Source organism: Colias croceus, chromosome 11 (genome assembly GCF_905220415.1).
Source record: "Colias croceus chromosome 11, ilColCroc2.1".
Lineage (NCBI taxonomy): Eukaryota > Metazoa > Arthropoda > Insecta > Lepidoptera > Pieridae > Colias > Colias croceus.
This window is the reverse complement of record NC_059547.1, coordinates 8,030,252-8,052,973: the sequence shown is the minus strand read 5'-3', so window position 1 is coordinate 8,052,973 and position 22,722 is coordinate 8,030,252. Positions and strand designations below refer to the sequence as shown.

At 32.0% G+C, this 22,722-nt stretch overlaps 1 protein-coding gene across 3 annotated transcripts in view; it reads right to left on the bottom strand.

Annotated features, from left to right (window-relative positions):
- Positions 1–22,722, bottom strand: part of LOC123695308 — a 56,512-nt gene that overhangs the window by 4,380 nt on the left and 29,410 nt on the right. The window contains exons 1-6 of one of the 3 annotated variants that reach the window (XM_045641111.1): positions 18,269–18,308; positions 17,062–17,279; positions 15,510–15,648; positions 13,075–13,239; positions 11,307–11,450; positions 2,765–2,857 (exon numbers count right to left, since the gene is read on the bottom strand). In XM_045641111.1, coding sequence (XP_045497067.1) covers positions 2,765–2,857; positions 11,307–11,450; positions 13,075–13,239; positions 15,510–15,648; positions 17,062–17,226 — 706 coding nt within the window. In that variant the 5' untranslated portion in view covers positions 17,227–17,279; positions 18,269–18,308. The other 2 variants (XM_045641110.1, XM_045641109.1) reach the window with 2 other exon arrangements.

Here is a 22,722-nt window from a genome sequence, read left to right as displayed (position 1 = left end):
GCTTTTAAAAATTGTTTCTAAAGCTCGTTGAATCTGTAGCTTTCATAGTATAAATATATTATTTGAATGTTGAGCTGAAATTCATGTTAACTCACTTCTTTCGTTTAAATCAACCAATATGAACACATGACTTCTTATTTTTTTCTAACAATTTAAAATTATATTGACATGTCTTTAAAGGAGATAATTAATGTTTTTAACAACTTAACATATTATTATATATTTTCAAAATAAAGTGAATACTTTATTACATAAGTGCAATATACATTTTATTTTCTCTCAAAAATTATGGTAGTTGGTACTTATAACTCAATATTACTATGCAAGAATATCATTAAATTTATCTTTAAAGCATTGAGTTGATGTATTATTAAAATGTTTCCGCCAAGATCTGAGGAGAATCACCTCTTCACCTCATTTATGAGGCGTTGCGTTGAATAAAAACATTCCCAGTTGTTTCTTCTTATCGGATTCTCGTTTGTATAATATTTTATGCCATTACAATTACAGATTTCGCTACTAGAAAGTCTTTAGGAAATGAAATTATGACGCTCAAAATGACTAGCAAACTATTGAACGAATAAACTGTATGTAGTCTTCTCTAAATCTATTTACAATAATAATAAGTAGGGTCGTTTTTCGCCGCAGTTTGATGGAGGTTACAGAATTTTCTTGAAATCTTTTGCGTCAAAATAGTTTATCGTAGATAGGATTGCTTGAAGCCGGATACGTAGATAGCTTCAAGGAATCTTACCCGAGAGTGTTGTCATATAAAACGGGTTCTCTTAACCAAAACTGCTTGTGGGAAAAGGATGATTATGGCATAGTAAATGAATGCAAAGATAATGTAAGAGAAGTTGGGGCTGATTATGATGGCAAATATTTTGAACGAATAAAACATGTTATACACTAAGAAGTACCTAGTCATTATGTTATATTTTGCAGTTTTTCTTTTATACTACTAACTATAAAATCTAATAAAAAAAATCAAGAAAATGATATAAATATTTTGATGAACAACCGATTTCTACAAGACTTCTTAAGCACATCATGAGCACTTATTATTTCGAGTATAAACAGAATGTGTAAATTTAAATAAATGTGTCCTTTTTTGTCACCGAGTAATCTTCTTTAAAACACTGTCTCATGAAATTTCTCTTTCATGAAAAGTCTCCTTTTAAACTTTCTAGTTGCATACGAGTAATTATTTTCTGAAAACTCCAATGTACTTCCTTCGTAATAATTTCTTTTAATTTTTCATTTAGAATATATTATGCTGTGAATATTCTCGAATACTTTTACATTTATGCGAAAAATTTCTCGGATTTGTTAGAGAAATTTTAATGAAACCAGAAAGTAGAGCTAAGATTTGTGAAAGTTTTGTTGAACCACCATTTAAATAGCTTTGAATGTAAAATTTAATAATTTTATAACAAATATACACCGTACTGCAGCGTATATTTATCATGTCCACGTCCTAAATAGATTTAATATTTAAAATATAATCAGATATGTAACGAAAGCTGCATCGAAAATCTTTAAATATGGTTGCTATTTATTTTCCTATATTATGGACTTCTTAGAGACCCGTATTAAAAATTTTAAAGCAGCATTTTCATTACTTCTAAAAGTCAAATAAAACATCAGGTGAAAATTTGGATTAAAATTAGCAATTCTCCGCTTGAAGAGTATTAATAATTTAGTCAAATTCTAAAACTCCACTGAATTTTAAGTCGTTCCTGCTTAAGTTCAGACTTTTGTCGCATTTTAAAGTACATGCATATTGCACGAGAAAACCGGTGAATTTAAAAAATGCAGGTAATAGAAGAACTTTTAAATGATTAGATCGGATTTTATAATTTTTAACCGTTTTCATTACCTAGTTTATTAACTTATGATATAAACTTATGTACAGATATCGTACAACTAGTTATAATACTTCAGTATATTTTAACCAAAAAAGTATATTTTATGAAAATTTTGATAATTTCCCATAAGATAAACAAGTAGTTCAGTTTCTTCAACTAGGTACTTATTAGGTTGATCTTTAGCTGATATGTTTTGTCTTATTCTAAACATACATTTATTTGATCAACAAGAGCATAGGCTACACTATATTATTATATTTATTTATAGGCCACTTGGCGCGCTTTTAAACTGGTCACAAAATAATCAAACTAAGCATATAGTTTTATCCTAAAACGTTCAAATGCAAGTTAATATCAGTTAACCCCAAATATTAATTCTGTACTAATTATATCTTGTTATTTCATAAACTTTGTAATTACTGCGAATTAAGCAACATTGCGGTTTCCATAATATTATGAGTCGGTATCGTGATATGAATTAAATGAGAATGTTATTCGTAGTTAATTTTAAAATAGATTTTTGTATAATAGTGTATCCTGTGGTGCTTTAAGATTAACTGTCATTTGTACGGTGCATTTTATATTGTGTAAAGATTAAAAGAAGCTTAACTAACGCGGAATTTAGTTGTTAGAAAATTGTACTAGAATATTTAGCTATATTATTTTTCTTATTCACAAAGCAGGCAGGTATTTCAGATAGTTTATAAAAATCCAACTTTTATGCGTTACTAAACTTATGACAACCTTTAAACATAAATATTCCAGTGGACATATCCCTTCTTTTCAAAAGTAAACTGTATAATTATTGTTATACTCCTCATTTCCGCAGTCTTGTAACAAGATATTTGGTTGAAATAAGCGCGCTTTTAGCGATGTTAAAATTTAAAAGCACTTACCGACATCTTCGTGTTCAAGATCAGACACATCGTGGGCTACCTCATCCTCTTCAGGGGCACTCTCGTACCGTTCCTTCAGGACTGTCCGAGGCACTGAAACGAAGATTTCAACTCAATATCCCAATAATAGAGTTCAAAATCATCTAAAACTACTCTCAAGTGTGCTGAGTCCTGCGCTATTAGAGGCAACAAAAAAGGGACGTTAATTTTAGATTTTGAGGGTGATTTGGGTTTAAGGGTATTCGTGTTTTAAGTGCCTTTTATTTTTACAGTATTAAGTGATGCTTGAAAGTACGTGACTTATCCGCTATCAGTTTCAATCTACGAAAAGTGGATTTGTTTTCAATTAAGATGTCCAAATTTAAGTTATTTAAACAATTACAACATTGTTAACAGTAGTGGTTTTATCTTAGTAACTAAGGCGAGCACTATTGTTAAAATATCTCTTAAATAAACGAAAGATCCAACGAGGATGCTACATATTATAGGTATCTTATTTCATAGTAGCTTTCACATATCCCATCATATTTTGTTTTTTATACAGAAATCCCACGGTGACGGGAACTATGTATGCATTTTTCTTTAACTACGTGGCCGAAGCTGCGAGCGAAAAGCCAGCATTTCAACGACGTGTTATTATATTACTTCCATCAATTTAACTACACAAATATTCAAGATCGAAAGCATATTAGTCTAATACACCGTACATTTGTGAAATAATAGTCGTATATTATATTATTTGGTTCACTTAGCACATTCCCCGTGCAAGGGGCGCACGACGCTCGTGGAACAATAGTCAGTTAATTCTGGCTAACCAATTCTGTATAATTCGACTGAAATAGTACGAGGCATCTGTGTATTAAGGAATAACGCATTTGTATTTGCATATTATAAGGGTATTCGATGCAGTGAAAACATTAACATTTGTACGTTTTAAAATAATACGACGATATATTTTGCATCTAAAAAGGCTTACACATGAATATTAATTTGAGATACTTGAACTATCTGATACTTGACACACATTCCATTTTATCGTATTTGAATAAAATGATGTGTTTACAGAATAAACCAAACACAAAAATATAATCGGTATTGAAAATTGAGTAATTGTTTATATATTGAGGAACTGAAATTCATAAGAACATAAGATAAATAAATCAAACTGCACTGAAGCATAAAAACCAAAAACAACAATTATTTCTACTTGCTCTTATTTATAATTATAGTTAATATTAACAAAATTGATCCAGTTTCGATAAAGCAAACTCAAAATCACAGCTGTCTGATGTCTGAACCTTGAAGATTTCTGCCAAAAACAAAATATTAGCGAATACTAATGTTCCCGTTAGACTAGATAATTTGTGCAAAGGTCAAGGCTTCACTATAAATCTATCATTATCCATCATACATAACACATGAGTGACACTGATCGATTTTTTCTTCAAGCTAGTAAATTAAAGACCTTGTAACAAGTATTCAAGATTCTTCCCAATTAGTCTGGAAACGTCTAGAACTTGTATCTTACTACATACTATTAAAACTTCTTAAAAGCCCGTTAATTTAATATTATTAACAATAATTTCAAGAACAAAACGATCGCACGCAATTCCTCTTACAATATAAAGGAGTTGTCGTCTACAAATTAAAATTAATTCTTGAATTGTGAAGACTGTTTTGAATTGAGAAAATTAACTGATTTCGAAGTCTGGAAATATCAAGTTATAATTTTGATTTGCAGTTATGCAACTCAAAAGTGAAATGAAAAAAACAATAATTAATTGCTTCTGCATAGACAGCAAATAAAATTAATTATAGGATTGATATTATCAGTGTTAAGCTGACGCTGACGTTCTAGCTAACGTGGGTTCATTGAATAGCTGTTATATTATATTAAGTAAAAAACTTCGAACACGTTTTTCACACACACATTACATGATTATAAAATCTTCAATCAAATCTTCCCTATGTCGGTCTAGAAAAACCTGTTCACTCATTGAAAACATAGCTATCATTAAATGTAAGTTAATTGAAGTTTGACCTATAAAGAACTATACACCATCATGTTCAAAATAATATTACCCCAGCATCTAACTGTCTAACTATGAACTTCACAAGTTTCAAAGTTCAATTAAATTGAACAGTAACCGTTTGGAGAACATTCTGGAAGTTTCGTTTCATTGAAATCGGATTGCAATGGATCAATGTTCAGTCATTTCGGAGAAGTGGCTAAATCGTTTGGCTAACAGACACTAGCCACGTTGGCCGAATTAGTAAGTTGGAAGCTTTTGATTGTAATGCTTTGATGAGTTACCAAGAATTAACCGAGTTAAGTCGTAATTATTAAATGATGCTTAAAAATGTTTTTCTTACTGTGGCTTGAGCCACGCTAAAATTATAAAGATTTGTATTTTATTATAGAAATAACAAAAAAATATGTGTGCGTGTACTAGTGTACCTACACACGTAAGAAGTGAAACTTCTTTATGACCTTATTTTTCAAAAAAAAATTTACATACGTCAAATCACGCGTGGTAAGGATAAGAAAAAGATGGCGCGTAACGGAATAATGTCACGCGTAACGAAAAAATGTCACTCGTAACGAAAAAATGTTACACTAAATTTTTTTCCAACCCTGATAAAGAAGTTTCACTTCAAAAAACAAACGAAATAACGCAGAACATAAATAATTTAATAAAAATTTACACAGAAATCGCAAACTAAAAGAAATATAAATAATCATTAATCATTTTAATTTTATTTGAAGTTTGAATATAATTTTTCGTTATTTCTACGGTAAAAATTGTCTTTCATTTATTTATTATAATTTAATTAATTATGTGTTTACATAATAAAACAGATGTTACATTGACTAGAAATATACAATTCATTTTGCTAATAAAATGTAGTATAACTTTTGGAGTGAGCATAATAATTTAGATGTTTTTGTATCAGCCAAGCGAAGATGCTTTATTAGCCCATTAATTTGGCTGATACTCGTTGATTAGGCACAGTCTTTGTCACGGATAACTCTAATAATAAATATTACATTTTATTATTTACATTAACAAGTTATGTTAATAATGATGGTGTACGGTTTTGCCAGTACTAGGTTTCATTCAAATAATATTTCAGTGCGTATTAGTAGGCATTCAGGAAATTTCAATGTTGTTGTAAAACTGGTGAATCTATTTGGTTACAATATGTGATATTTATCCAAGTTCTAAAACTGTATTATTTGTTCATTCAAACTGAAGCTAAGAATATTTCGCTGTGTAAAGTCGGGGCACATAAAGTTTAATCTTTCGATTGTTTTGTGTTTGTTGGGCTTTGAGGAAAATCTTGTGGAATCGGTTATGTAAATTCATCGTATGGTATTGACATTATTTACACAATGTCGTATTTATTTATGATAATATAGTAATAAAATGGTGCCTTGTAGCAAAGGTAAAAAATGTTCACAAAGAATACCTATAGTAATTTCCGTTTTTCGAAATTGGGTGGGTTTTGTTTCGCACAATAGGATAATTGGTAGTACAATTTGAAGACCAATGCTGGATCAACGTACAAAGTATAAGTGGACATTTTCAACGATCCGTTCGTTCACAACATGACCACAGCTCGAGCCGGTAATGAAAAGCCCGACATCAACCGCAGAATACCACAGCGTGACATTAATCAATCCACTCTAACTGGTAATGACTCAAAACATAGCATTAGTATCGTTGTTAATTGATAAATCGATTGGTAACGAACCTTTATAGACTCCAACACAAAAATTTATTTATTCAAAAACTTCTAGAAATCGTCATAACATAATTTTATCATTTACCACCGGTTGAGAAAGCAGTTTCTACAGAGACGAGTTGGCAAGAAACTCTGCAGTTGCTCTGTTATAAAGTGGATTTAAACATAATAGTAAGCTGATAGAAGCAAGAACCCAATACAAGAACACGCTTTAAACATTCTATAATAACTTCGATAAATTCGAAGCGCAATAAGTTGGTAAATTTCGCAAAGCAAGTATGTGCTATAACTGTTAGCATCTTAACGTGCTCTTTCTGCATCGTGATTCATCAATGATTCAGAAGATAAATTTAAGATGTATTTTAAACTCATTTGGTATTTCAATTTATAAGTACCTACAACAAATGTGTATGCACAGCTGTAGACATTTCTGCATTTGATATTATTATGAATGGATAATCTGGATTAAATCTAAAATAATATTAAATATCCAATTACGGAATACAATATAATATCATAATATATATTTGGGTTGTGAACAAGACCTATCAATTGAACACAAGGATAACTAGAATGTCTTCATCCAGAAAATGGCTTAATCATAGAAAACGGACATCGAAGACATTGCGCTGAAAAACACGAACAACTGAACAATAAAATGAGGATGCTCAACCCCGGGTGGCGATTCACATTTTTATATCCCATATGTATAAGTACGACGCCAGTCTGACTGGATACTCTATCTAGACAGCATGATATTATGTTTCCGTATAAATTTAGAGATCCGGCTATTTTGTAGCTTAGAAAAAACATTAAGATGAAAAAGAATAGCCTCGTTTTTTGATGTTTGGAGAGCATTGCGTTCGCTAGGTCAACGAATCTTCTGATCGTATACCACACATAGTATATTCTATCTTATTATCAGATATCATTTCGTGTAGCTATAAAAGTGATCAGAAGATCATATTATGAATTATAAACACTTATTAATCCTCTGAGTACTGGTACATGATAATTGATAACATTTCTCAACTGCTAAAGTTAGCTAAATAGATAAGAATAATTTTCAGATTTCACCATCAAATGTCGCAAAACAACTTTTAGGGTACATTATTTTGTTATTGCAGAATTAATTTGCCAATTACGTCAACAGGAAATACGAAGTGGTATTTTTATACAAAATATAGAAAATACCGGACTGACCTCAATAAAATGGGGATAATTTAACCAGTTATCATTTTTAAAAAGAAATGTTTTTCTTGCTGAGGCTTAAATTTAATTATTCCTCATCTAGGTAGTTATTAACACTAGCTGTGTTCCGCGATTTCACCCGCATTGCTCCGTTCCTGTTGGTCATAGCGTAATGATATATAGCATAAAGCCTTACTCGATAAATGGGCTATCTAACACCGAAAGAATTTTTCAAATCGGACCGTGTGCCTAGTGCGAGTTTTCATCGAGTACGAAACGTTACTATCGCGTTTGCGTCACAGCCGAATTAGTATGGGAAATCGAACAGCGCCCCTAGCGGACGTATGGGGAAGCTTTGATTCCCCATACAAATTTCGCTGTGACGCAGACGCGATAGTAACGTTTCGTACTCGATGAAAACTCGCACTAGGCACACAGTAGTTCCTGAGATTAGCGCGTTCAAACAAACAAACTCTTCAGCTTTATAAAATTATAAGTATAGATTATTCATTCGAATTCCTTTCCTGCCATCAATTATTCTGTATATTTCTATATATCTATTAGTTCAGTCTTACCACATGTACCTTCACATAAACACAGTTAAAGTAAATAATACTAATAAGCCGCAATAAAGTATCAAAAGTACACACGAGTGATGTTGAAGTTTGAACCGATTGCACTTCAACAAGATACGTGCAATAAGAGCTTTGTCGATCAATACTTCACGTGCAAACTTTGAACATTTTTATATCGATATTGCAAATAAGCAAATTCAAGTTATACTATGATATAGGTTACGATGAATTGTATGAATAGGATATGAGGTTTCGAGAAATCAGTGGGAGGTTTGGTTACGACAGATATTCATTTAGTATGTAATAATTTTATGCCTTGATAACACGGTTAAAATACTAACAATACCTATTGAATGTTTTTTTTAATGAATTATAAAAGATGCTATTACAACGAAGTCTTTAATCAATGAAAATGTAAATTACATAAAAGACGATAAAAAATAATTTAATTTTCATACATTATTCAATATTATATTAATAATTTGCTTATTGTTATTCAACTTTTAGTAAAAGGAAATAATTTGAATAAACCCACGACCATTTAAGTAACTATTACAAATTAAATTCTGTTATTTCAGGAATTACTAGAAATGTTTTTCCGTCAATCATTTATTTGTATTTCAAAATAGAAGAGAAAGGAAATGTTTGAATTATTGAAGATTTCCATTTCAGAGAACAAATCTTATTAAACGGTTTATTCCTAAATAATGATTCTAGTCTAGACATTTAATTTGTTTGTTGGTTTTAATCAAATTAGGAATAGGTACGCAATAGGAAATTTTGTAACAAAATAGAAAACAGTATGATATCTTTATGTTAGTCTTTTTCGAAATATTATATGCGAAAATTAATGTACATTCATATCTCACACAGATTTATCAAATTTCTTTCAAAGATTGGTTTACCGAAAATGCAATAATTATACAATGAAAGAAGAAATCTTTGCAAAAAAACTAAAAAGCAATATAAACAACAAGAAAATATTTTAGAAAGTTGCTTATATTAAAGATAGGTAATTCACATTTGAAAATATTTTAGACAGTTGCTTACAAAAACCACTAAAGGTAATTCACATTAAAGTGATCGTTGATAAAAAATAATAATAATAGTTTAAAAAACTAAAAAACACGCTTTTTATAGAAAACCGAACTAAAAAATAGAAAATTTTATCAAATTAGTGTATTGTCATCGGTCCTCAATAAATCTACAAAGTTTGAACGAAATCTGGCCGTTTAAAGTGGGTCAAAATCGCGCCCAAAGAAGTCGGTTACAAACATACAGGTGAAGCTAATATAAAGCGTGTAATAAAATGCTTGATAGTTCTTCCCTCAAGGAAATCCATTTTGATTTATCTCCGTTTATTTCGATCGTAAATAACTAACAGTAATTGTAAACGGTACAAAAGTTGTGTCAACAAACACTTTACGTCTCGAACGCATCCAAAAGAGATTTTTGTGGCATTTACTACATAATTGCGGAACACCAAGAAAAATACCACACTCATATAATGACCGACTGACTTACTTCAACATGAACTCGCTCGAAGATCGAAGAGACATTATTGATCTACTTTTCGTATCTAAACTTTTTAATAATAAAATTAACTGTCCCCAATTACTAGCAAGATTCAACATTCGTGTACCGGCTAGATATCCCCGCTTTAAAATAACCCCATTAGCTCCTCCACTCCGCAAATCCGTTTCCGGGGCCAACTCCCCACTACCCAGACTATCAAAAATAATCAATAAATACAGTGATAAAATCGACATCTTCTTCCATACACCCAACAAGCTCCGTTCTATAGTGAAGGATATACAAAAATTGATACCTTAAATTGTTGTCATCATCATCTATCATCTATTAATTAAAAATTATTATTCTTTTAATAATAAAAATAACTTTGTAAAAATAATTTTGTATTGTACTCTTAAGAAATAGCTCTGTATAATTGGCGCATGCTGTGTTAACCTCTAATTGTTTGTTACTTTATCGCAAGAACTATATGTTATGTAATAATAATTATACTAAAGAATCATTGTAAACAAATGTTGGTTAACCAAATAAATAAATAAATAAATAAATAAACAAGGATTTATTTCCTTAGTGTCCTTGAGGCTTCGGACACGTTTCAGGGTCCCCTTTAATATCCGGACCATCCGGCCAACGATACTAAAAATACAACGAACGAAATATTGCAATTAGAAGTGTACAAACGGTTTTCGATTGTGGAACAACAAGCTGAAATGAACGTGAGCGAATGGTTCTTGTTGAAGGATTTTTTTGAATTTTGTTGAAGTCAATGGTACTGACATTTAACGTTAACAATTCTTAGCAGAACATTTTTACTGAATCAGGCTATGTTTTATGTTTGCTTGTTTTGGTTGTAGAGAAAAAGAAGATGAAATTTTTCAACTCACGCATTGTATTGTATAGATACTTTATTTTAGTATATTGTGTTGAAATAATACCCACATATTTGTATTCCATATTGAATACTTGACTGAAATGGCTAAAAGCATTGATGTAGTAGGTACTAGTAACAGTAGATAAGGCACTTCACCCAAAAAATGCACTTGAAACTTGTCACCTAATTGATGAGACATGTACATTTTTAAAAGTATTTATCTACGAATAGTGATTTTAGTACCTGATAGCAGATAATTTTATAAAATTCAAATATAAAAGATTTAACAATTACATTTCTCGGGACACTTCAACCCTAACGTTTATACTCAGCCTTATTTTCCAAACAGACAACGACAACAAAAATATACTCTACCTACTAGCTTTCCGTCCGCAGCTTCACCCGCGTTTTCAAAGAAAAACCCACATAGTTCCCGTTCCCGTGGGATTTCCTGGATAAAACCTAGCCTATGTTGCTCAGTGAAGATGCAGCTTTCTAATCGTGAAAGTATTTTTGAAATCGGTCCAGTAGTTTATACGTGAAAACCATACATACATACATAATTACAAACCTTTCCTCTTTATTATATTAGTATAGATTAAAACAACCAATAGTGTCCACTTACCACACGTATACACGACTTTCAGGTACGTCCTGCTGCCGGAGCGACACGGCTTGCCGAACATCTTGCTGTCCGCCGACAGCACGCAGCGTCGCTTGCCGTGACACTCGCGCATTGCTGTTTCTGTTGCGTATGGTTCTAGGCACGCTAAAATGTATATTTATATAAATACTCATGAAATAATTATATTGTTAGTCGTAACTTTTGATTTAATATTTTTGTGGATGAATAGTTGTCAATGTAGTTGTCATTATTTCATGTATGAACATGCTTAGATGTCAACCACACAAAGCCACTTTCCTTTGTCTCGTGGCGCATTCGTACGAATCGTGTCTAGGGGTTCGGACGTTGTTTATACGACGTTCGACCCAACTACCTTCACTTACTAATAGTCGTAGACTCGCTGCGATTTGTTATCAACTACCTACATCATTTAGGTAGCTGTGTAGAATCGCAATACATTCTTATTACATTTCAAACTAATATTTAACCCGACCTCGCGTGTAATTTCTTATAATATTGTCACAAATCGTTGATAAGTATACAAAGTTTAAGTTAAATCTGTCTGTTTAAAGTGGGTTTAATTTGAGCCTAAAGGAATATATACAAACATTTAAACGTACTACTAACAAGTTACAAGCACATAGGTGAAGCTCATAACTAAAATATAACCGTGTTAAAATATAAACTTCTATAAACAAGTCTTACGTACCTACCTACGGTACCTAATTATGTAAAAACATTATTCATTGGCCTTTCACCGTTAAAATTACTTGAACATTTTAATGTAGATCAAATTTCAAAGCTCTTCACTTTTCCCAAAATAATATAATATTATAATTAAATCCTTATACTTGGAGATAAATTCATCAAAAGCGCCATTTAATGCCAAAGGTCCCTTCCTCGGCCGACTTAAACAAGTACATAATAAATAACGCAGCAAAAACTTTTGGGCTCATTACTTTAGCTTATTTTATAAAGCACTCAGAATAAATATGAAATAAACTGATCTTGGAAAAGAAACGTAATATTTTGTAAAGTGAATTTACCTTCGGATTACAGATATAATATTTTTAATACAAGATTAATTTTCTGCTTAGTTTCTGACCTTCATTTTAATTGGGTGAGAGAGTAGGTGCTCCATTTTGTTACAACGTCTATTGTTTTAACGGATACGTTAAATTGAATTTTGTATTTTTTTTATTTGGATACGACTATTGTAATATTAGAGGTTCACTTAATAGAATTTTGGAATGAATATAAAGTTTCTGGTTAGATTTAAACCCTAAAATGCATGCAAGATAAATAAAATAATAAAATTAACCCAGTCAAACGTCCCAAAATTATTCAGGTGGCTAATGCTTTGGAATTACTCTTGATAGTTTAATATCAATCTATATTGTCTTTCAATATCGAAGGTTTAATAAATAGGTAATCTGAAATTCAATCTATCCTCTAAAATACTAAAGAAAAACACATTTAAAAACGTTAGAACAATATTTTAAATGACAGTTGAACTTCTCTACACTTCGATCAATCTACCAAAATCATACACATAATACAGGTATTCAGTAAGTATTAGCCTTACAGCCTTATTCACGGTCAATTTGGCCATGTACGTCAATAATAACATAATAATAATTATTATTGACGTACTTCAATTCTATTCACTGTCGTTTTGCGTCGTGCATCGTGTATGACCTTGGCGGGACGTACAGCGGGGATGGACCGTGAATAAGGCGCTTAATATCACAATAAATAATACACTTACTTTCTTCCTTCATCCCCCGAGGCTGGGGACATTGTATCGAGTCGTACTCCGTCCTTCCATACTGCGCCGAATATATAGCAACCCTTGAGTGCGGGTTACAGCTCAAATGAAGCACGTCGTTTTCACAGCCCACTTTACTTCGGAACTCGTCTGTGGGATTTGAGACTTTATCCTTGAGGTGTAAGGGCTGGTATTGATTGGAGGGTGGTGTTTGATTTGAAAATACTTACGTTTAAATGTTTAATGAATGTTGCGTTTGAAATAATTGTTTTTGTGATAATGTAGAATCAATGGAATTTGAAATACAAATTTATAAGTTACGTAGACACATCTAGATACATTACACAGCTCTCAGGGGTCACGTAAGTACATATTATCCAAAAGCGAGTGAAATTTGTAAGTCAGTAAAGCAGTTCATAAGATTAGTAGGGGAGAGCGGGGATGAAAGTCACATTTTTAACTTTTTTTATGTAACTTCCAAAATACGTTGTTTAGGAATGATATTTGTATACCAAACGATAGTGTAATTATTCTGTTACAAAATAAATAAACGTATTTTTGTATTATATTATCAGTTGTAGAAATATTTTGTATTTTCACCTTAAAGAAAAATGTGACTTATAACCCCGGGTCAGGGATGGTTGTCACAATGCCTAGGGTAGGTAGTCACATACTAAATAACAGGCAATTTATAAATAGAAAGTCACTTTTTGGTCTTATAATTTTACGGAATAGTTTTTAATTAAGAACTCTTAACCAAATGAAACCGTAGACAGTCTTTATTTCAGTCTGAATATTAAGAATCACAATTTTAGCAAATAATAATAAACGTGAGTCAATATAGAGTCATCAAGGATATATGGACATCCAGCAGGTTTGTTAGGGGGATTTTTCGGTGTTGATTGAAAATTAACGGCTGTAACAAACAACCTCAAAACGCAAATAAAGTCAGCTCGCATACAGGGAGCTGGTTGACATGTGTCAACCAGCCCCCGAAAATTTGTGACAACGAGCCCCATAACACGTTTTAGAAAAAAAATATTGAAAATAAATTCCGGTCAATGAATATCTAAAAAACTGTACTACGATATTATAACACACATTTCATCATCATCAAATGAACTGAGAGATTATTACTGTGAAACAAGAACGTATAATTACGAGGTTCGACACAGCAGCACAAAAATTTACTTTTGCTGTGCGAAAACAATAAACTCGTGTAAGGCCCTCACGGCAGATCGGAGCGGTCTGACGTGAAGTGGGGACAGCATTGTCACTGTATCGCTCTTGCCACGCTGTTCAACAGACTTATTCGATAGTTCAGTTTTGTGTTAAGACCGCTGTGACAACCAACCCGTGAGACAACCAAACCCGGTCTCCCCTACCTACGTTGAAACACACAAACAAACTCTATTAGTATTATAGATAAGTATATACGCATTGGATAAAAGCATATAACTGAATATATTTGCTTACATAATGTACAGGACTATGTTATACTGTATAATATGGTATGCATTGCAGGTGTATATAATTCAAAATGTACAATAGAGTGTAGCTCATTGTACACTTTAGAGATAATTTACATGTTCACAGTATAGATGATCAATATATTTACTGAATAGGTATTGAGGCAACTATTGAGGTCAATAATATTAAATAACTCTGTATCGATATAATGAAATACTATTTTAAGAAAATAAGTAATATCTATGATGAATATTGGCATCGAACTCTATTAATTAAATCATAATCCATTTTCCTTCAATACCTTATACCCACTATTCCAGGTATCAAATAAAAAACTCATTTTATTGTATTCTGTGAAATTGTATGAGTTAGTGTAATTTATCTTATTATTATAAAAAGAGAAACAGCAATAAAGGTACGTTCGTTCTTTTATTACTTCAGACATCTTATGAGTTCATGTACTTTAGAATGCGTTTTAAATATATTTTCTGCTGATTAATAAAAGAAACAAATAGGTATAACACATCATTCATAATTTATTTGGGAAAACTGTTTAAAATTATTGATTATTACGTTTTATTATATCGTTTTGGGCAAGTCGGTTAAAATAATGATCGTATGTATTTATATGAGAGCAGTGGTGGCTCAGTGGTGAGACCTCGGACTTCGAATCGATAAGTCCGGGGTTCGAGACCAGGCGAGCGCGCAGGAATTAAATTGATTTTTCAATTTATCTGCGCATGTTGTAACATCACCACTGCTCGAACGGTGAAGGAAAACATCGTGAGGAAACCGACATGCCGAAGAATTAAAAAGTTCGACGACATGTGTCATCCGCCAACACGCACTTGGCCAGCGCGGTGGATTATGGCCTGTACCCTTATAGGAGGCCCGTGTCCCAGCAGTGGGAACGTATATGGGCTGATGATGATGATGATGATGATGTATTTATATTATAAACTCACATGGACGGCACTTATATGCGACTTCAACGAATCTTCTAGAACCGGGGCACGGGTCCACACCAAACGCTTTGGGACTTGTATGGAATTTACATTGGCGCTTCTTCTGACACGCTTCCACCACCGTCTGCAACAAGGAGTACTACATACATTAGTTAGTATGCCGATTCTTTTATAATAAAATATTTGTCTTGTGAAAATTACTTATATTTAAATGACCTTTATTTTAAAGGAACATAAAACTCCATAATATAATTAGGCGATAAAGTTAAATACACAATTGAACTGTGTGATCAGAAAAAACCTTCAGTAGGTATGTCCAGTGTAAATCACTAAGAATCAACATTCAACGCCTACAAGTTGTGTAAGATATAAACTAAGAGTTAGACTCCATTAATACACGATATATGACTGAAGTTATGGCTTTGAAAGACACATAATATTACCCAGATATTTAAAACGAATACCAATATTTTATCCATACACAAACACTGACTTGAAAAGATGTTGATTCCCGATCGATAGAGTCAATTTAATCATACAAACAGATACTTTACCTAAAAACTAAGCTTAAAAAAATATTTTAAATTGTAATAGAAAAACCACTAATCTCGTAACACCACAATACTTAATCAGTAAACACGTAAGCCTGATCTCTAATAAACTTTACCTATTAAACGTAACCGCAAATATATTCATCCCATTACCTTTCATATAAATTTGGTGTTTCGCATTGTTGTGTGGTGAGAGCATAATGTCTGTTATTTTATATGAATCCACATTTCACTAAAATACCTACAGAATTGTTTTAACAAGCAACTAACGAATGTCGAATTGTTTTAATTGGTTACGTGGTAATTTCGATAACATGGTAGCTATTCAGAATTTTATCCTAGTAGTTTATTTTTTCGACTGTATTCCAAGATTGGTAGTCTCACCAGAACAAAATACAGGAATACTTTTCTTGAATTTTTAGCTGTGCTAAATAATTAATTATACAAATGCTATAAAATATGTATAACAATTAAGAAAACATAGGTCAATGGAAATTAGTAAGCTAAATTGGTTATGAAATTAACAGCTGTAGCTCGTTAGTGTGAGTATTATAAATACATACAGTAGGAAGTAATGTTAAGTCTATATGTGTGGATGTTTACCGCGCAATCAAGCACAAGCAACTGAACAAATTTGTTAGTTCTAGTTTTGGAACTAGATTAAAATATCAAATGCTATTTAAATTTTATCTCTGTTTACTCTGGCTGAAATCCCATCAGATGACTAGATTTGGTAAAGAACAGCTCTATATAAATGTTAAATTATGTAATAATAATACAATTACCTACCGTTTTACTTACCTACATTCATAATTAAAATAAGACAGATCTGATTATTATTTTTGATCATATACCTATATAAGAAATAAGTCAACATTATTCATCCATCTATAGTTTTTGTTCCTTACCCGACTTCAACAACCAAAACGATCATCTACTACCAATCTACTACATAATATTTAACAAAAACAAAGTAAAGTTTCAGAAAAATGTCGTCACACCTGCAAAGCGCTGGGCCAGCTGCAGCTCGTATCCCCCACCACTTCAACAGCCACCGGCTGGTACTCCGCCAGTTCTGGTGAGCAGGAGTTCTGTGACGCGGAGGCTCCGTACTGCGCCACTTGTATGCTGATCGTGGTACCCCTTGGGCATATGAGCGTGACCATCTCTTCGTCGCAAGCCGCCTTTTGGTGTGTACGAAGTGTGCCCAGGAGGAGTTCTGTGAATAAAGTTGACGTTTAGTGATGTGATTGACTAGGTATGTTATTTTATGTAAATTTATTATATCAAAACGGCGAATAAAGTAGATAAGTAAATAGCCTATTTTTGATCTTTTAAAAATAATATATTATAAGTATGTGTTGAAACAAATCTTCTAATAAATCATCATAAAAAGATCCCTGTCGTTCAAAATACAAATTTAACAACGAATATTAATGCTCTATGCAGTAGCATCATTAATAAAGTTGAGAGAAACAAATGTTAAATAAGTTGAACGATAACTATTTATCATTTCATGTTATACTCTATAATGTTAACCACTTTTATCAGTCCCCTCTAGAGATATAAGCGTAATTATTCTAGACCCAAAATGTGATAATTACATTAAGATAAACTTTTAGTATTTGTGAAACGTATTTATGTGACATAGGTACCTTACCTATGTCCCATAAATACATAATCGATTTCCTGTTCTTTTGTGAAAATAGAGCAGGGTATATTGTAAATTATTTTAGGTTAAGTAAGTCTACTTTTTACATAAGTCATAACATTTTTTGGAGAGCACATTTTCAAAATAATTCTCGGTGTGTCAAATGTTTTATGTGATAAATGGAAATCAGTTAAATTCCGATTGTTCTGGTACAAACTGATAATAAACTTAATTACTATTGGCAGATATTAACACAATTATCTTATTCGTACCGGTTATAATATTACGTCCTATAAAATTATGCAATGACAATCACTGATTTGTAACATAATGCAATCATTTGGGGAGTGCGTGTAAATGACTATGAAGACACAGTACCTTTTGAGTTTTGGGTTATGCACTAATTATACACACACTCACAATTTGTTTATCGTTTATTACTCCACATAGAAGGAGAGAGACAATTATCAGATACAAGCAACACTTTGGGCATGAAAATACAAGAACAAAAAAAGACACTGACTAGATGCGCATTCGGTAACTAAGATCGAACTCACGTCGGGGTCACCACTGTGGAGGAAGGAAGGTGGAATTCCTCCATCGAAAAAGGGAGGATCCTCGACCAGTCAACTCGACTGGCCGGCCGTGAAGGCCCCAATGGATGATGTCGGAAAGTTGTATATATATAGCGAAACATTTCGCTTGCGCGATTCAGAGCGAGGTGTCGCTACAATCATTATTATAAACTATTTCATAATAAGGAAATAAGTACTTATATTAAAATATTCCTTTGTAATTTTTAGTCAAAACAGTATCAGATAATCTTCTAATCGATTGCTAACTTTTTATATGAAATTGAATATAATTAAAAAAGAAAACAATAACATGATTATAAAACTAATTATTATATTATTCGAACCCACTCAAAAATAAAAATACTGCACTAATTACCTATACCGTCTAATAAACCATATATTCGAATATTTTTGGTACTATGTTCCACAACTCACAAGTCTAGAGTACGCAAAGCTAATTAGGTAACGTAAATGTACTAACACTATTTGTCTTCATTGATCAACCAACATTACACACAGTTTCGTAAGTTTACCCAACGCTAGCTTCTAGGTAATTGATTGGGTCCTATCTGAGCAAACAGCTTGCGAGGAGGTTAATACCGTCAATGCAAACTAATGATTATGCTTTAATCGCGTACGTGCCGCAATGGACACGTACTTACTGGTATATTAGCGACCTAATAATGCATATTAATTACTTAGGTTAATCCGTTTCTGTACTAACGATAGGTACTCCAGTTCGACTGATTACGGCAATTGTTGAACTAGGCTGGCTTAACTTCAATGCTATCTAATGGTAATCGATAATTTGAGACGAAATAAGCATCACATTATATTATAGTTGCAGAATATAAAGTTGTAACTGACAATTTAAAAAATAGCGCAACTTTGCTCAGTAGGTATTCATAATATTGTCGATTTGTTACGTTCAATGGACCAGTGATATAATAAATATGAAGAAAAATATACAAACAATTTATCACAAAAAGATAACTCTGTTGAGATTTACGGTTTATCCATTAAATTTACGAGTTACAGGACTTCCTTCTTCGAGAGTTATAGCCCTGAATGCGTCTCATCACATTTTTATAAATTGAGAAATCGTGTGTAAGTAACGCATAAATATTCAGTTTATAAGCTACTAATACTTTAAAATGGTAACAAATGGGATGTAAACATGATTTGAATTATTCTGAAACCCAACATTCCATTGCTAGGTAGAGATGCTGAAAATTCTTCGAATGAACTCTCTAGGTTCCGTTTGAGTTATTTTGAATATTTGTCGTCCATAAAATCAAAGGCAAGGTAATTCTATGATAACCGCAGTACCCTCTACAGAGTAAGTAAGTAACTAATATTGACCTTTTTATACCGTCGATTAAAACACGGAAGTTAGTGTCTAATGGTTCAATCGAAACTTTAGTCAAGTTTCAATTTTTGCGAAAAAACAAGAGTAGAAATATGAATGAATTATAAACGATTTTTTATCCTGTAAATACAGAAAAAAATTAGTAAATGTCAAAAGCCAAGTTTTATTAATTTGTATTAAATATAACTTTGGGTCCGGGATAAAATACAGTTATAAAATATGCGTATGCTCGTTTTCTTTGAACATTATAAGATTGTTTCTGAAAGTAAAGCGTGTAATACTCCCATTACCGGCTCTTTAATGTAAAACATAATATATTATTTTACGTAAACCTACTTCTCAAGAGCTCAACGTGGATTAACGGTAATTTTTCTTCAAATGTTTTAAATATTTGTACCTTATAACTAAACCAGTTTTATTAAGTTGACCTTCTTGTTACATCTCAACAGTCAACACATTAATAATTGTAGTAGGTATGTCAAGTTGCAAGTCTATTTATGTGCAATTTAGATTTTAGGAGTGCCTATTTATTTTTAAGGAGAACAAAATCTGAGTAAAGTCTCGCTTTTAAGGAGATGTGTTTATCAAATTATATTTATAATTCAAAATTTATAACAAAAACGAACTTAGATTTTTGAAAATTAAACCACGAAATTATATTTGTTTGGAACATGCTCTAGTAATAAAATCAAAATATTACACACGAAACCTATAAAACAGGACATAAAACGCACCCTATCCCTTACGTATCCAATTAAACAATCGATATACAGATAAATCCAAATTGTAAACTAGTTTATACCCATCACATGTGCATGACCACACAGTTCAGTAATAAAATCGGATAAAAATATTTACAAGAACCAACTGTTGAACCCTTAAGGGGCAAACAACGGGTCATTAAGGGGAAGTCGTTTATTTTTAGAAAGATGTATTTCATATGAAGAGAGGCGTAATAGACAGCACGTGGCACCCGGTATTGGTTGCAAGTTATGAGTTATGGCGAAGAATGAATGAGCATTTATTCCTTATTTTTGGTGTTTATTTTTCAAACGTTATGTATTTTTTTAATTCGTAATTTTTATAATAAAATAATTAACTAGTTAATACAACGATATTGTTTTTTATTTTTGTAATTTGTAGCTTATAAATGGTAAAACCTGTTTAAAAAAATTATATCTAAAAAAAAAACATATTAGGTCTTATTCAAACGAAGAAACTGTTACTGAAGATAATATTAACTCATCCAAAGGTTAGCATATAAAGTTGTAAAATAATATTATGTAATAATAAGTGACGAGAAATCTAAAATACGCAAATAGCAACCACATTTTTCCAATACGCTCAGATTGGTTGCATACAAAAATAGGCGAGTCATCGCATTTATACTCGGGTAGCATGTGCGGTTAACATGCATCCTACTTGAGGGGAACGCTTTACAATAATTAAAGTCGAAACGACATAGTTAGCGCGTCATCTATCTCTGTCAACTCAAGTATGGCATAGAATTACAGGAATGGATACGTAACAACCTTTATATATTTAAATTGTCGAGCTAATGCGTTGAGAATGCGATTCGTCCCTGGATTATTTATGTACTGTTTCTTTTAAATGAATCACGTAACGATACGACGGCTTATCCGAATGTGCCTGAATGTTTGGTATTTGTAATATGTCCAAATTCAATTTGAGTGTGTATCGTAAATGTAGCAGACTGGGTAAACGAATTAATCCAGAAAAAATATTTAAAACAAGATACAAGACTTACTAGGGATGCATTTTCATAAGACAAAAAAACCGCAGATTTATTTTGGGTTTATTCCTTTTTGAAGTGAAACTTCTTTATCGGGGTTGGAAAAAAATTTAGTATAACATTTTTCGTTACGCGTGACATTTTTCCGTTACGCGCCATTGTTTTCTTATCCCTACCACGCGTGATTCGACGTATTTCTGTAAAGTTTCATATAGTAAATTATTTTTGAAAATAAGGTCATAAAGAAGTTTCACTTGTTACGTGTGTGTACACATTTTTTATTTTCTTATAGCTATTAATGCTATTATAGATTCAATGTTCATTTACTTTTTAATTTTTTATATAGCAACGCTGATTGCAATTGATTGCACTTCTGAGTAATTACTTATACCTAATTGTCATCTCATTAGTAATTATTTTTGCAAGTGGAGTTTAAATCAATAACGTTCAATGATAATAATATAAAGGCAATGCACTCAATTATTAACATTAATTAAAATACATTATATTAATTATTGTTTTATTGATCTTGACATAACAAAACTTTTAGTGAAAGGAGATGAAAGTTTTTCAGTTACAAATAATATTTATAAAAATAACATTATTTGTAAACCAGGAGATCGTTTCACGCTAAGTTCATCCGCTTCATTCCTAACCAATGAACAATGTAACAATAAAGAGTATTAAAAGCACTTCGAGATCAAAGCGTAAAGATACCCATGAGAATGAAATGAACGCCACAAAAACATGTTTGGATAAACGAACAATACTTCGTTCGTTTGAAGTCAACCGTACTAAACCAAATTATTTATGTTCCCAGGAATCACTCAAAGAGAACGTTTTACGGCCGTCGGGGAAAAAATCCTGGGGATCTCTGACTTTTATGGCGAGAGAACGCACTATGCTATCCATGATTAACGACTGCCATGTATGGTCAAACTGACGATCCAAACTAGCTGTAATGTAAACAGGAGACACATGTACTTTAATGACTTGTTTCGAGTAACAATGCTACTTTGTTCTATGTAAGGCTTCATTTAGTTGTAACCGCCGGTTGCTGATGTATGACTGAGTGAATTGCCACTGTACATTATTTTGTAATTAAGAAATGTATTGTAGGTAGGTGCGTTAAATTTTTTGAGACATTAGTTCAACCACACTCCCATTTAGGTCTCTCTAAGTTACCTCATAACCTTAACCTAATCTTTAAACTAATTTGTAGTATTTGAGCTCTTTAAATAATTAAGCTTGATAGTTGACTGCGCAAGAAGTAAAGTTTTCAGAACTTATTGACTGAATTCCGCTAGACGTGAA